Raw genomic sequence first — 11,901 nt, 5'->3', positions numbered from 1 at the left:
CGTGGCCGTTCTAGCACCAACATTGCTCTCCGGGACGTGACATTTATTTGTGACACAGAAGGCCCTTGGAGTCAGGGTCGTCGCGTAGGAGATAAAGTCGGAAGAGGTGAACGAAGCTCTCGAAGGTGCCAGTAGGTAAGATGGCGAGACGGGCAGCAGAGATCGATAGTGTAGCGCTCGGCGCGGCGTCCTTTGCGCGTGCGCAGTGCATGTGCAGCGTGGAGTGATCGATCCGGCAGGATTCGTGCCTCCATTTTTCTAGAAGAGCGGGAGTCCGAGTGAGCTGAACCATCGGGTACTGGGGCCCGGGATCCGTGGACAGTGGCTGGTGCAGTCGGGCTGGGGACATAGGGCACAGCGGGAAGGACTGGAGTGAGGCGGGAAGGGGTGATGGTGAGAAAGTAGGAGTGCGGCCAGAGTGGCCAGCCTGGGCCTGCTCTCCCCCTAAAGGCCTCGCGCCCTCCCTTCCTCTCCATCCTTAGTTGGGCTGGTAGCGGAGCGCGCTGCAAGGAGCCACCTGTGTTCTCGCCCTGGTTCCTCTTCTGGCTCCGGACATAACCATTCTGGGTTGGGTTCTTCTGTCGTCCGGCCCCGGCGGCCTCACCTGCACATTGGGGGTGGTAGAGGCGCCTCCTAGCCCTGAGAGTCAGTGTTCTGTCGGAGTTGAGAAGCAGAGCCGTTCCTCTTTTCTTGTTTCGATCTGTACATCCCATGGTGCTCCTGTCGTGAGTGAAGAGATGGAGGAGAATAGCTTGAGTGAAGAGATGGAGGAGAATAGCTAATAAGTTCTTGGCTGTGGTGTGGACAATCCTGGGGGCCACTTGCACTTTGGACGAGTTGACTTCTTAACCTCCCACCCAGTTGTATTATCTCTGTTGTGTCCTAGTGCTCTCTAGGCAAGAATAGATTTATATGCATTTGCATCTCCATGTACTTATTAAGTGCATTGCTTGATTTTATGCAGTGAGCTAATGCCTCCTTGAAAGTACTTGCCATGATGTCTGGCAAGTGCTTCATAAGTGTAGCTGTTGCTATTAACACTGATCAGTACAGCGCAGTAAGAACTCAGGCTCTGGGGTCAAACAGCCTGGATTCGGATCCGAGCTCTGCCATTTACAACTTGTTTGATCCTGCGTGACTCTGAGCGTGAGGGTGCCCATCTCCGAAATAAGAGTAGATGAAGATTGAATGAGGTATTGCATATAAGTTGCCTACATGATATGTGTTATGTACTATACTGGGTGTCCAATGTATTGTAGCTAGTTTATTGGTAAGGAGCAGTACAGAGAGTGGTTAGGAACAACAATACAGTCTCTGGCGTCAGACCACCTGCCTTCTAGTCCTAGTTCATCCAGGCACTAATTGTGAGGCCCTCGTCATCTATAACAAGATTACGGGGCTTTCTTTATTAGGATGGTGTTGAGGATTGAGATAAAACATGGTAAACACTTCATTGTTAGATATTCTTATGATCAGTAGCCTTAGTAATTCTCCAGAGGCAGTTGTGTAGTCAGAAAAACATACCTTTTCACCCCTTTTCTGTAACACTCCCCCTTCCAGAATCACCCCTGCAAAGGGAGCAATACAAGGAGGTCCTGCTGTTAACTGCCCACTCAATGCCCTCCTTTCCCATAGCCGTCTCTCCTAGTTCTCCTTCCAGTTTTCTTCTCTGCCACAGCTACCTGTCCCAGCCTTCGGCTATCTGTCCAGATGTACACATACAGACAGACATTGACTTTTATTAAGCAATTCACCTTTGACTCCAGAGCTTTCTGTTTAAGTTTTCATGGCACAGTAGATTTTTGGCCCTTGTATTTTGAATTATTATCTAAATATATAATTTAACAGCTTCAGTTGCTTTTAAACATATATTAAGAAAGAATATGCCTGACCAGGCGGTGGCGCAGTGGGTAAAGCATTGGACTGGGATGCAGAGGACCCAGGTTCGAGACCCCGAGTTCTCCAGCTTGAGCATGGGCTCGTCTAGTTTGAGCAAAGCTCACCAGCTTGGACCCAAGGTCGCTGACTCAAGCAAGGGGTTACTCAGTCTGCTGAAGGCCCACGGTCAAGGCACATATGAGAAAGCAATCAATGAACAACTAAGGTGTCACAACAAAAACAAAAAAAAAGAAAGAAAGAATAAAAACCGCAGGTGGATAGTGTGACAAAGAAAGAAAACCTCTACTGTAAATATCAACTGACATGATTTTAAATCATATGTGTGCCACTTTGTTCAATGCTGTATGAGCACCATCTTGTTAAACCTTTGCTAACTTATTTAACAGCTGAGGAATCTGATCTCAGGCAAACAAGTTGCTGACCAAAGATAGTCCAGATAGTAGAGCTGGGATTTGAACACCATGGTCTGACTGGATTTTTGTGCTGCTTCTATGACTTACCAGTGCCTCTCCCCTTCACCATCCATCTGTTTTCTCTCTCTAGCTGGCAGTGAAACTGTTCTCTTCTCCAAGATGTACAGAACCAAAGTGGGCTTGAAGGACCGCCAGCAGCTCTACAAGTTGATCATTAGCCAGCTGCTCTATGACGGCTACATCAGCATTGCCAATGGCCTCATCAATGAAATCAAGCCTCAGTCTGTCTGTGCGCCCTCAGAGCAGCTCCTGCACCTCATCAAACTAGGTAGTTTGTGAATGCAAATTCATTGATCCCATGGCAAGGTTTCCGTTTCTCACCATCAAAAATTTTCAAGATTATTTTCATTTCTGTTTAGTGCCTAGCATGTGTCAAGTACAGTGCTAGATGCTGAAGGAGTAGCATAGTCCAGACTGGGAAGACTCCAAACTGGTTCCAGCCCCAGGATCTTTATACAGATTACCTGGAGCAGACTCATTGAATTATTGAATCTCTTCACGTCTCAGCTCAAATTGTCATCCCAGTGTCCTCATTACTTCTTCTAAAATAACCCTAGTCATCCCATACCTCCCCACTTGCTCTAACTTACAGTCCCATTTCCTTCATGACAAAATTACTGTCTGAAATTTTCTTTATTTCGGGTGGTGTCCCACACAGTCTGCAGTGCCCCCCTCCAAAAAAAAACTGCAAGCTCCATAAAGAGCAGGACCTTATCTTGTTCAACAGCATATCCTGGTGCTTGCCTGGGTCGTAGAAAACAACTCAGTGAAATATAGAATGACCAAATTGTTTGTACCCTTTGACTTGGCAGTGCCAATTATAAGAGCTCATTATATAGTGTGGTTCTATTTTTGTTTCAAGAAGTAAAAGAGGCCCTGACCATTGGCTCAGCGATAGAATGTTGGCCCGGTGTGTGGAAGTCCCAGGTTTGATTCCCAGTCAGGTCACAAAGAAGCGACCATCTGCTTCTCCGCCCCTCCCCCTTCCTTTTCAATCTCTTCTCCTCCCTTTATCTCCCTTCCCACAGCCGTGGCTCAAATGGTTCCAGCAAAGTTGGCCCTGGGCACTGAGGATGGCTCCATGGTTTCGCATCAGGCACTAAAATAGCTCAGTTGCCAAGCAAGGGTGCAGCAGCCCCAGGTGGGCAGAGCATGTGGGAGCCTGTCTCTCTGCCTCCCTGCCTCTCACTTAATTAAAAAATAAAAATAAAAGAAGTGAAATAATTGTGCATGGAGAAAGGTCCAGAAGAATTCATACCACCATGTTAACAGTAATTCTCTCTGGTGAGATATAGTCATTTGTATTTTTTTGTTTATCTGTGTTTCTAATTTTTCCTATGTTAATAAACATTGTTTATATGATGTGTGGAACGATTTCATTTTAATTTTTTATTGACTTGAGAGAGAGGGAGAGGAACATTGAGTTCCACTTATTCCTGCATTTATTGGTTGATGCTTGTATGTGCCCTAAGCAGGGATCAAACCCACAACCTTGGTGTATTGGGACAGTGCTCTAATCAACTGAGCTATCTGGCCAGGGTATGTGGAGCTATTTTTAAATTTAAAGCACATATTCTTGATGAGCTTCAGTTTATTTAAATACCAATATTCTCAAATGTTAATGCTAACAATTTATTTGACAGTGATCTTCAGAGCTGCTACTAACATCTTAGCACTAAAAATATTAAAACCTGAAATGCAAAATAATGGACAGTTTAACTACAGAACTGCTTTTTTGACTTTCTGTAGTGTCAGTTAAAGTAGAACATTTTGGAGGCAAAAATCAGTAGAGGTAACTACTCATTAAGCCTAACCTACACCCTGTATTGCCGTCCAGTGCGGTCACTATGCTTGCACCCTGGTCAGTGTACCTCGTCTTGTAAAGTAGAATGTGCCGTGCACCTCCAAGAAATAGGAAGTTGACATTAGCAAACTTCTTTCCCAGTTTAGACCCTGAACAGTGTCTTGGCCTTTTGAAATAACAGTTTCCATGCCCTTAATTGTTATTCCTTTCAGGAATGGAAAATGATGACACTGCAGTTCAGTATGCAATTGGTCGATCAGATACAGTTGCCCCAGGCACGGGAATTGACCTGGAATTTGATGCAGATGTCCAGACCATGTCCCCAGAGGCTTCAGAGTACGAAACCTGCTATGTCACATCCCATAAAGGACCTTGCCGAGTAGCCACCTATAGCAGAGATGGGCAGCTAATAGCTACTGGGTCTGCTGACGCCTCCATAAAGATACTCGACACAGAAAGAATGTTGGCCAAAAGTGCCATGCCAATAGAGGTAAAAGTCCCTGTCCCATACTTAGCATGCCTTTTGTTCCTTCATGGGAGGGTGAGAGTAGTTTAAACCAACCTGAACTAAGTATAGTTTAGTTGTAAAGTGTGTACTTTAAGTCAGATTCTACTCTTTGCATATCTCCTTTTCTTGTTGTCTAGGTTATGATGAATGAGACTGCACAACAGAATATGGAAAACCATCCAGTCATTCGGACTCTTTATGACCACGTGGACGAAGTCACATGTCTTGCTTTCCACCCAACAGAACAGATTCTTGCCTCTGGTTCAAGGGATTACACTCTTAAGTTATTTGATTATTCCAAACCATCTGCAAAAAGAGCCTTCAAGTACATTCAGGTTAAGAATGTTTGGAAAGAAGTTTTACATTTTTTCTGAAATACAATGAGCTATTGTATGACTATTTTTAAAACTAATCTCTGCCTGACCAGGCGGTGGCGCAGTAGATAGAGCGTCAGACTGGGATGCTGAGAACCCAGGTTCAAGACCCCGAGGTCGCCAGCTTGAGTGTGGGCTCATCTGGTTTGAGCAGAGCTCACCAGCTTGGACCCAAGGTCACTGGCTCGAGCAAGGGGTTACTCGGTCTGCTGTAGTCCCACGGTCATGAGAAAGTAGTTGATGAACAACTAGGGTGTCTCAACGAAAAACTAATGATTGATGCTTCTCTCTCCCTTTCTGTCAGTTCCTATCTATCCCTCTATCTGTCTCTGTAAAAAAAAAACAAAACAAAAAAAAAAACCCTAATCTCTGATTATCCTAAAACAAGAGGACAGCAGCAAGGGTGCATGCCATGGGCAGCACGTGGGCCAGATTCCACCGCACATAGTTCCCGCGCTGCATGTGCCCTGTCCTCTGGCCAGTCAGGACTGCTGCTGGTCCAGTTCTTAAAACAGGTTAAAGATCCATTTCACTCTTCAAAGTTCGCAAGCATCTGTTTAAAAACAAAACACAACCAGCTTTAACTAAAGTGTAACTTAGGGGAATAAAAAGTACTCAGTTGAAACTATCAACTGAGTTGTTTTGGAAGTGACATTTGGTACCTTAAAATAATTTGTGCCGTCTTATCTGTGTCATACCTGATCACTGTTTTAGGAGTTCATGAATCAGCCAGGTATTTTTTACATTTCATCTGAAGGTTGTTGTGCAGTTGGTCATGTAATGTTCCTATCTCTGTCCTAACAGGAAGCTGAAATGTTACGCTCCATCTCTTTTCACCCTTCCGGAGACTTTATACTTGTTGGGACTCAGCATCCTACTCTTCGGCTTTATGATATCAACACATTTCAGTGTTTTGTCTCTTGCAATCCTCAAGATCAACACACCGATGCCATATGTTCTGTTAATTACAATCCTAGTGCCAATATGTACGTGACTGGTAGCAAGGACGGCTGCATCAAGTTGTGGGATGGTGTCTCGAATCGATGCATCACAACTTTTGAGAAGGCACACGATGGTGCTGAAGTTTGTTCTGCCATTTTTTCCAAAAATTCTAAATACATTCTTTCAAGTGGAAAAGACTCTGTAGCTAAACTTTGGGAAATATCAACAGGACGAACGCTGGTCAGATACACAGGTATGTGAGAAGTTGATTTTACTCAACATTGATGTAGCACTTTACAGTTTTGAGAACTTACTTTAGAGAAAGGAAATGAAGGTTCAGACTAGGCTTAAATAGTTCAGCCAAGGCTGCAGTTAGTAAGAGGCAGAGCTGGAAACAGCCAGTTTCTTACCTTTGCTCTTCTTGATACATGACCAACTACAATAGCTCTGATTCCGTGCAGGTAACGTGAGAACCTGGTGGTCTGTGTGCAGACTGATGGCCTGCCCTTTCCTCTGCAGTCCAGAGAAAAGCCTCAGTAAGTGGACACGTTAGGGAGAGGAGGGCTGCGAGGGAGGATCTGGGCCCATTCCTAAGCGAGCAGAGGTGACCCCAAGTGTGACTCCAAGTGTTCTGAACCTGGACACGAAGAGTGGGCCCTGCAGACAAAAACAAAGTTAAGTTCTTCCAATCCTTGTTAATTGGTAATAGTTGATGAGATTTAAATTTATCCTTTCACTAGTAGTCTGTTCAAGTCTAGTTATTTATAGTGAATGTTATTAAAATAGTGTCTCATTCTTCTGTTCCTGTAGAAGCCACAGCTGTTGCTTGGTAGAAAACCTCCAAGAAACTTCAGCTAGTTTCCTCTGCTGGGAGATGTGTCATATGCTGAGATTGCCAGGACTGTAACCCAAAAGCTCCCAAGAAAATACTATTGAAGGAGCTCTGCTGTGGTGTTGAGTTAGCATTTTAGAGAAGAAAATGGCAGTGAGTGACACCTGACCACTAGGGCGCAGCATAGCCTATCGTATATTTAGCTCATTGAAACCCAAGTCTGCTTCCTACTGTCTCTCTGGCTTTGGTGTAGCTCAGTGGTAGTCAACCTGGTCCTACCGCCCACTAGTGAGCGTTCCAGCTTTCATGGTGGGTGGTAGCGGAGTAACCAAAGTGTAAATAAAAAGATAGATTTAACTATAGTAAGTTGTTTTATAAAGATTTATTCTGCCAAACTAGGTGAAAATCTGACATAAAGTACTTGGTAAATAATTATTATTCTATGCTTTAACTTGCTGTAACTCTGCTTTATAAATTTTATAAAGTTACTTCCCTACTTTATAAATCACCATTACTGTGGAACCGGTAGGTGGTTAGAAAATTTTACTACTAACAGAGATACAGAAGTGGGCGGTAGGTATAAAAAGGTTGACTACCCCTGGTGTAGATGGTACGGCTAGCAACTCATGGGAAGAGGCATTTTTATCGTAGTTCTTGGTGACTTCATTGAAACATTTCTGTTTGAAGCCATCTTGAAAAATGTCTGATTATTGCTGTGAAAGGAGGGTGCATGTTGCAAAAAGAAGATAGAAAAGTGACCAAAGTAAAAACGGGAAAACTTCCCTCTTTAGAAGTGACAAGCCCTGTTTGAGTGTGAGGAGGGCGAAAGTACACCAGACTACTGACAAGAATTCGTTATATTTGGTTTGTTTTTTTATGAAAGTTTGACATGTTTTATGGTTGGTTAGTTTTGGTGAAAAATTGGGATTTGGTGTTAAAGGGAGATTATACTAAATTTATATGCAAATTCCTTTTTTCCTTAGTTCACAGGTTAGGACCACTTTGTGTCAGCAAATTTAGATCTACCTCCAGTTTTATTAAGTTAAAATTCAGAGAGCTCTTGAAATAATGAAGGAAAAAACCACTACTTAAACATTAGAGGTTTTGATGTAAAAAATGACTTAAAACACTATAAACAAAATCAAAATGCTGGACTGGGGGGGAATATTCATAGCATCTATGGTACATGTCAAATCAGTGAACACAATAAAAGGAAAATGAGCAACCTCACTGTAAACCTACGAAATCAGAAGGGAAGTAGTATTTTGTGCTCATCAAATTTCAGGAACTTAAAAGGTTGGTATTTAGTATGTATTGGTAAACATTTCAAGAGATCACTTTTTTTCTTTTTTTTAAGCCAGAGGGACAGACAGGAAGCTCATAGTTGTGTCACTTTAGTTGTTCATTGATTGCTTATTCATATGTGCCTTGACTGGGGGGCTCCAGCTAAGCCAGTGACCCCTTGTTCAAGCTAGTGACCTTGAGCTTTAAGTCAGTGACCTTTGGGCTCAAGACAGTGACCATGGGGTCGTGTCTATGATCCCACACTCAAGCTGGTGAGCCCATGCTCAAGCCATCAACCTCAAGGTTTTGAACCCGGGTCTTCAGCGTCCCAGTTCAATGCTCTATCCACTGTACCACCACCTGGTCAGGCTTATAAATAGTATCAATTAGTAAAATATTTCTGAAGGGTAATTTGATGTCATATTTCAATTTTTAAATATATGTACAGGGTGAGGCAAAACTAGATTTACAGTTACAATTCATAAATAGTAATACAAGAATAAACTGGTTTGTAACTCAGCTATAGTATCAACCTGCTTTTGCCCCACCCATTTTTCGTTGTGTTGTTTGTGGGGGGTTTTGACCTGCTATACCCACACTTAGAAATTCAACCTAAAAAGACTTTGGGGCAAGCACGCACATGCACACACATGAAGGGGTCTGTCCAGCATTGTCTTCAGTAGTGGACAGTCAGAGGCGACACAATTATCCACCAAAGGCCTGACCTGTGGTGGCGCAGTGGATAAAGCCTCAACCTGGAAACACTGAGGTTGCCGGTTCAAAACCCTGGCTTGCCTGGTCAAGGCACATATGGGAGTTGATGCTTCCTGCTCCTCCCCCTTCTCTCTCCCTCTTTCTCTCTCTCTCTCCTCCCCTCTCTCCTCTCTAAAATGAATAAATAAATAAATAAGAAATTAAAAATATATATAAAAAAAGAAAAACAAGCGACAAGCCAATTGTCCACCAGAAGCACCAAGGACATGGCCTAGTAACGATTGAGCACATTCACCCTCATTTAACCCCCACAGCAGTCTTGGAGTGGGTGCTGTAATTATTCCCATGAAACAGGAGAGAATTAAGACTTAGGGGTGTAAATGTAATTTATTTAAGGTCACGTTGCTGATAGTGGGGAATCCTGCTAAGACACCAAAGTTTGTGTGTTTATCCATTAAGCTGTCTTCCCCTTTATTGGCCTCTACTGCATACTCTTGAGTAAAAGCAGCATGTCACATATGCTCTGATTTATACAACTTTCAAGTGAGGGAACTGCATGGAGATATTTGGGAAGGATAGTCATCAAAATATTGACTATGGGTGTGAAATTACCAAGCAGTTCTTATTTTTTATACTTTATAGAGTGCTTTAAACAAAACATTTTTTCACAGTCATAGAATAAAGCATAAAGCTTTCTTTTGGAGAGTAGATATTCATACAGCTCAGTAATTCTAGGAATTTAATTCTAAGGAAATAATGTGTTCTGTGTAAAGAATGCTTATCATAATATTACTTACAATTGGATGCAAACTAAATACCTAGCAGAAAAAAAAACTAAGTAAGGAATGATGTTTCCAAACAACGAGATACTTTGCAGTCAGTAAAAATGATAGAAAGTGTACCCGACAGAAAGTGGTTTAAACAATAGAAAAGATATATAATGTAGCACCAGTTCTGTATTATTTTTTAAAGGTTTGGTGCTCAAAGGACATCAGAGTTAACACTCACCGTAGGGGTTGGGCCCTGAGGTGATTCTCTTTTCATACTTTTTTAGAGTTCCCAAAATTTCACAATATGTAATACTTCAACAGTTTTAAAATGCAGTTTTTACATCAACAGGATTAATAACCAAAGTAGAACAGACTGAGTGAGGGTCTAGGCTGTGAACTTGGAAAGCTACCCTGGCTCCCAGGCCCTTAACCTCTCGGTCTGTGCGCAGGCGCTGGCTTGAGCGGGCGGCAGGTGCACCGGACACAGGCTGTCTTCAACCACACGGAGGACTACGTGCTGCTGCCGGACGAGAGGACCATCAGCCTGTGCTGCTGGGACTCGCGCACGGCCGAGCGCCGGAACCTGCTGTCCCTGGGCCACAACAACATCGTGCGCTGCATTGTGCACTCGCCCACCAACCCTGGCTTCATGACCTGCAGCGACGACTTCAGGGCCAGGTTCTGGTACCGGAGGTCAACCACGGACTAGCGCCCCAGCGTTACACAGGGCTCTTTCCTTGAGGACTCTACCCCTCCCCCCTTGTGTCCTGTCACCAGCCTCAGTAGTGAGTCATTCTTGTACCATTTTTGGCAGTTGGGCAGCCATCTACATCCTTGGATTTATACGAAAGGATCTTTTTTTACCTTGATGTGGAATCATGGTGGAAAAAGGGAAACGAAGGTCTGTGCAGGTCTGCATTCACGGATTATTACAGGATGATTTTCACCGGTTTTGTAACCACAGGACTTGCCATTTCTCTGAATCTCTGAACATTTGGAGGATAGAGTATTAAAGTGCTCTCCAGCTCTCGGGTGGATCTGTCCTGAGGAGTTCTCATTGGTTCTTTTGTTCCACGTCTCTGTAGGTTTTCTTGCAGAGTGCATGTTGCCAAATAAGCAGGCATACCTCTTGAGAATCAAGAGTTTTGTGCCCTGTTAAACCATTTTAGAGACTCAGTTCCACTCTGAAATGACGTTCTGATAATAAAGCTCAAATCTTCAACTTTACTGTTAACGTTTTTCACTTCAATTAAGGGCCAGTTTTTCTGAAGATTTGCAGGAGACATCTGTCCTCACACCTCCCACATCTTTCTGGTTCCTGCAGTGCTCACCTTCAGTACATGTAGTTCTGATAAGATTATTACTATTTGATGGGAAATAAACTTGGCAGTTATAGCCAATCTAATCAAAATCAGGTGATCCCACCACTGCCCTCTGGAGTTACCTTCATGAATGATTACTATTGATGGACATTGTTCTTAGGTCATCTTAAATCTTATTTTTCAGCACAGATCTTACTCATCAGGACACTTTTCTCTGGATTCAGCTCTGTCTAGGTCAGAGAACCCTAAACTCCCCTCACCAAGATCACTTTGGTTTATATTTATCCCTAATACAAATACCTCATGATCTGGGTGGGAGTGCCTAGAAATATAATCTGGGAATATTAACTATAAAAAAATTAAATAGATTAAAGTATCTGTAATTGTTTTATGTTAACGGGAATTTTAAAGTCTTCTGAAGTGGATTGCATAAAAAGCCTGCTTTAGTCATCATCCTCAAGGATCATTTTTAATTCTTTGGTTTATAAAACGATTTTAAGCATTTGTAACATGTTAAATCACAGCATTTTGGTTCAGATTTACAAAGACCTAAACTTTTCCTGCACAGTGAGTATATTTATTTTGTGTCCTGATTCCCTTGTATTTGAACTAGGCTTTTGTAAGATTAAAAGCAGCAGACTCAATAGGCACAAGGATAACGAGTTCTACCAAAAACATCAAACTAAACCTCCCACTTTTTATTCTTTCTTTTCTTTTTTTTTTTTTTTTTTTTTTTTTTTTTAATTTTTTTTCATTTTTTTATTTATTCATTTTTAGAGAGGAGAGAGAGAGACCAAGAGAGAGGAGAGAAAGACAGAGAGAGAGAAGGGGGGGAGGAGCCGGAAGCATCAACTCCCATATGTGCCTTGACCAGGCAAGCCCAGGGTTTCGAACCAGCGACCTCAGCATTTCCAGGTCAATGCTTTATCCACTGCGCCATCACAGGTCAGGCTATTCTTTCTTTTCTTTTGCTTTCAAT

At 42.8% G+C, this 11,901-nt stretch overlaps 1 protein-coding gene across 5 annotated transcripts; it reads left to right on the top strand.

The window, feature by feature from the left end:
* Positions 1 to 13: 13 nt before the first annotated feature.
* Positions 14 to 10,822, top strand: CSTF1 (cleavage stimulation factor subunit 1). Of its 5 annotated transcripts, none has more exons than XM_066387437.1 (7): positions 14 to 135; positions 2,443 to 2,640; positions 4,389 to 4,666; positions 4,822 to 5,019; positions 5,863 to 6,253; positions 6,462 to 6,536; positions 10,050 to 10,822. In XM_066387437.1, exons 2-7 carry the CDS (start codon positions 2,472 to 2,474, stop codon positions 10,307 to 10,309), a joined length of 1,371 nt encoding a protein of 456 aa, XP_066243534.1. In that variant the 5' UTR covers positions 14 to 135; positions 2,443 to 2,471; the 3' UTR covers positions 10,310 to 10,822. The 5 variants fall into 5 exon arrangements, with proteins under 5 accessions (XP_066243534.1, XP_066243533.1, XP_066243537.1 ...); XM_066387436.1 differs by lacking the exon at positions 14 to 135 and adding an exon at positions 221 to 295; XM_066387439.1 differs by lacking the exon at positions 14 to 135 and adding an exon at positions 256 to 278.
* The last annotated feature ends 1,079 nt before the right edge of the window (positions 10,823 to 11,901 follow it).

Source organism: Saccopteryx leptura, chromosome 5 (assembly GCF_036850995.1).
Source record: "Saccopteryx leptura isolate mSacLep1 chromosome 5, mSacLep1_pri_phased_curated, whole genome shotgun sequence".
NCBI lineage: Eukaryota > Metazoa > Chordata > Mammalia > Chiroptera > Emballonuridae > Saccopteryx > Saccopteryx leptura.
Note: the sequence above shows the minus strand (reverse complement) of the source record. Positions and strands in the feature narration are given on the sequence as shown.

Coding starts and splice junctions, on each gene's coding strand:
- CSTF1 (XM_066387437.1), top strand. CDS start 2,472: ATGTACAGAACCAAAGTGGGCTTGAAGGACCGCCAGCAGCTCTACAAG. Junction 2,641..4,388: donor CCTGCACCTCATCAAACTAG/GTAGTTTGTGAA, acceptor TATTCCTTTCAG/GAATGGAAAATGATGACACT. Junction 6,537..10,049: donor CAGTCCAGAGAAAAGCCTCA/GTAAGTGGACAC, acceptor GTCTGTGCGCAG/GCGCTGGCTTGAGCGGGCGG.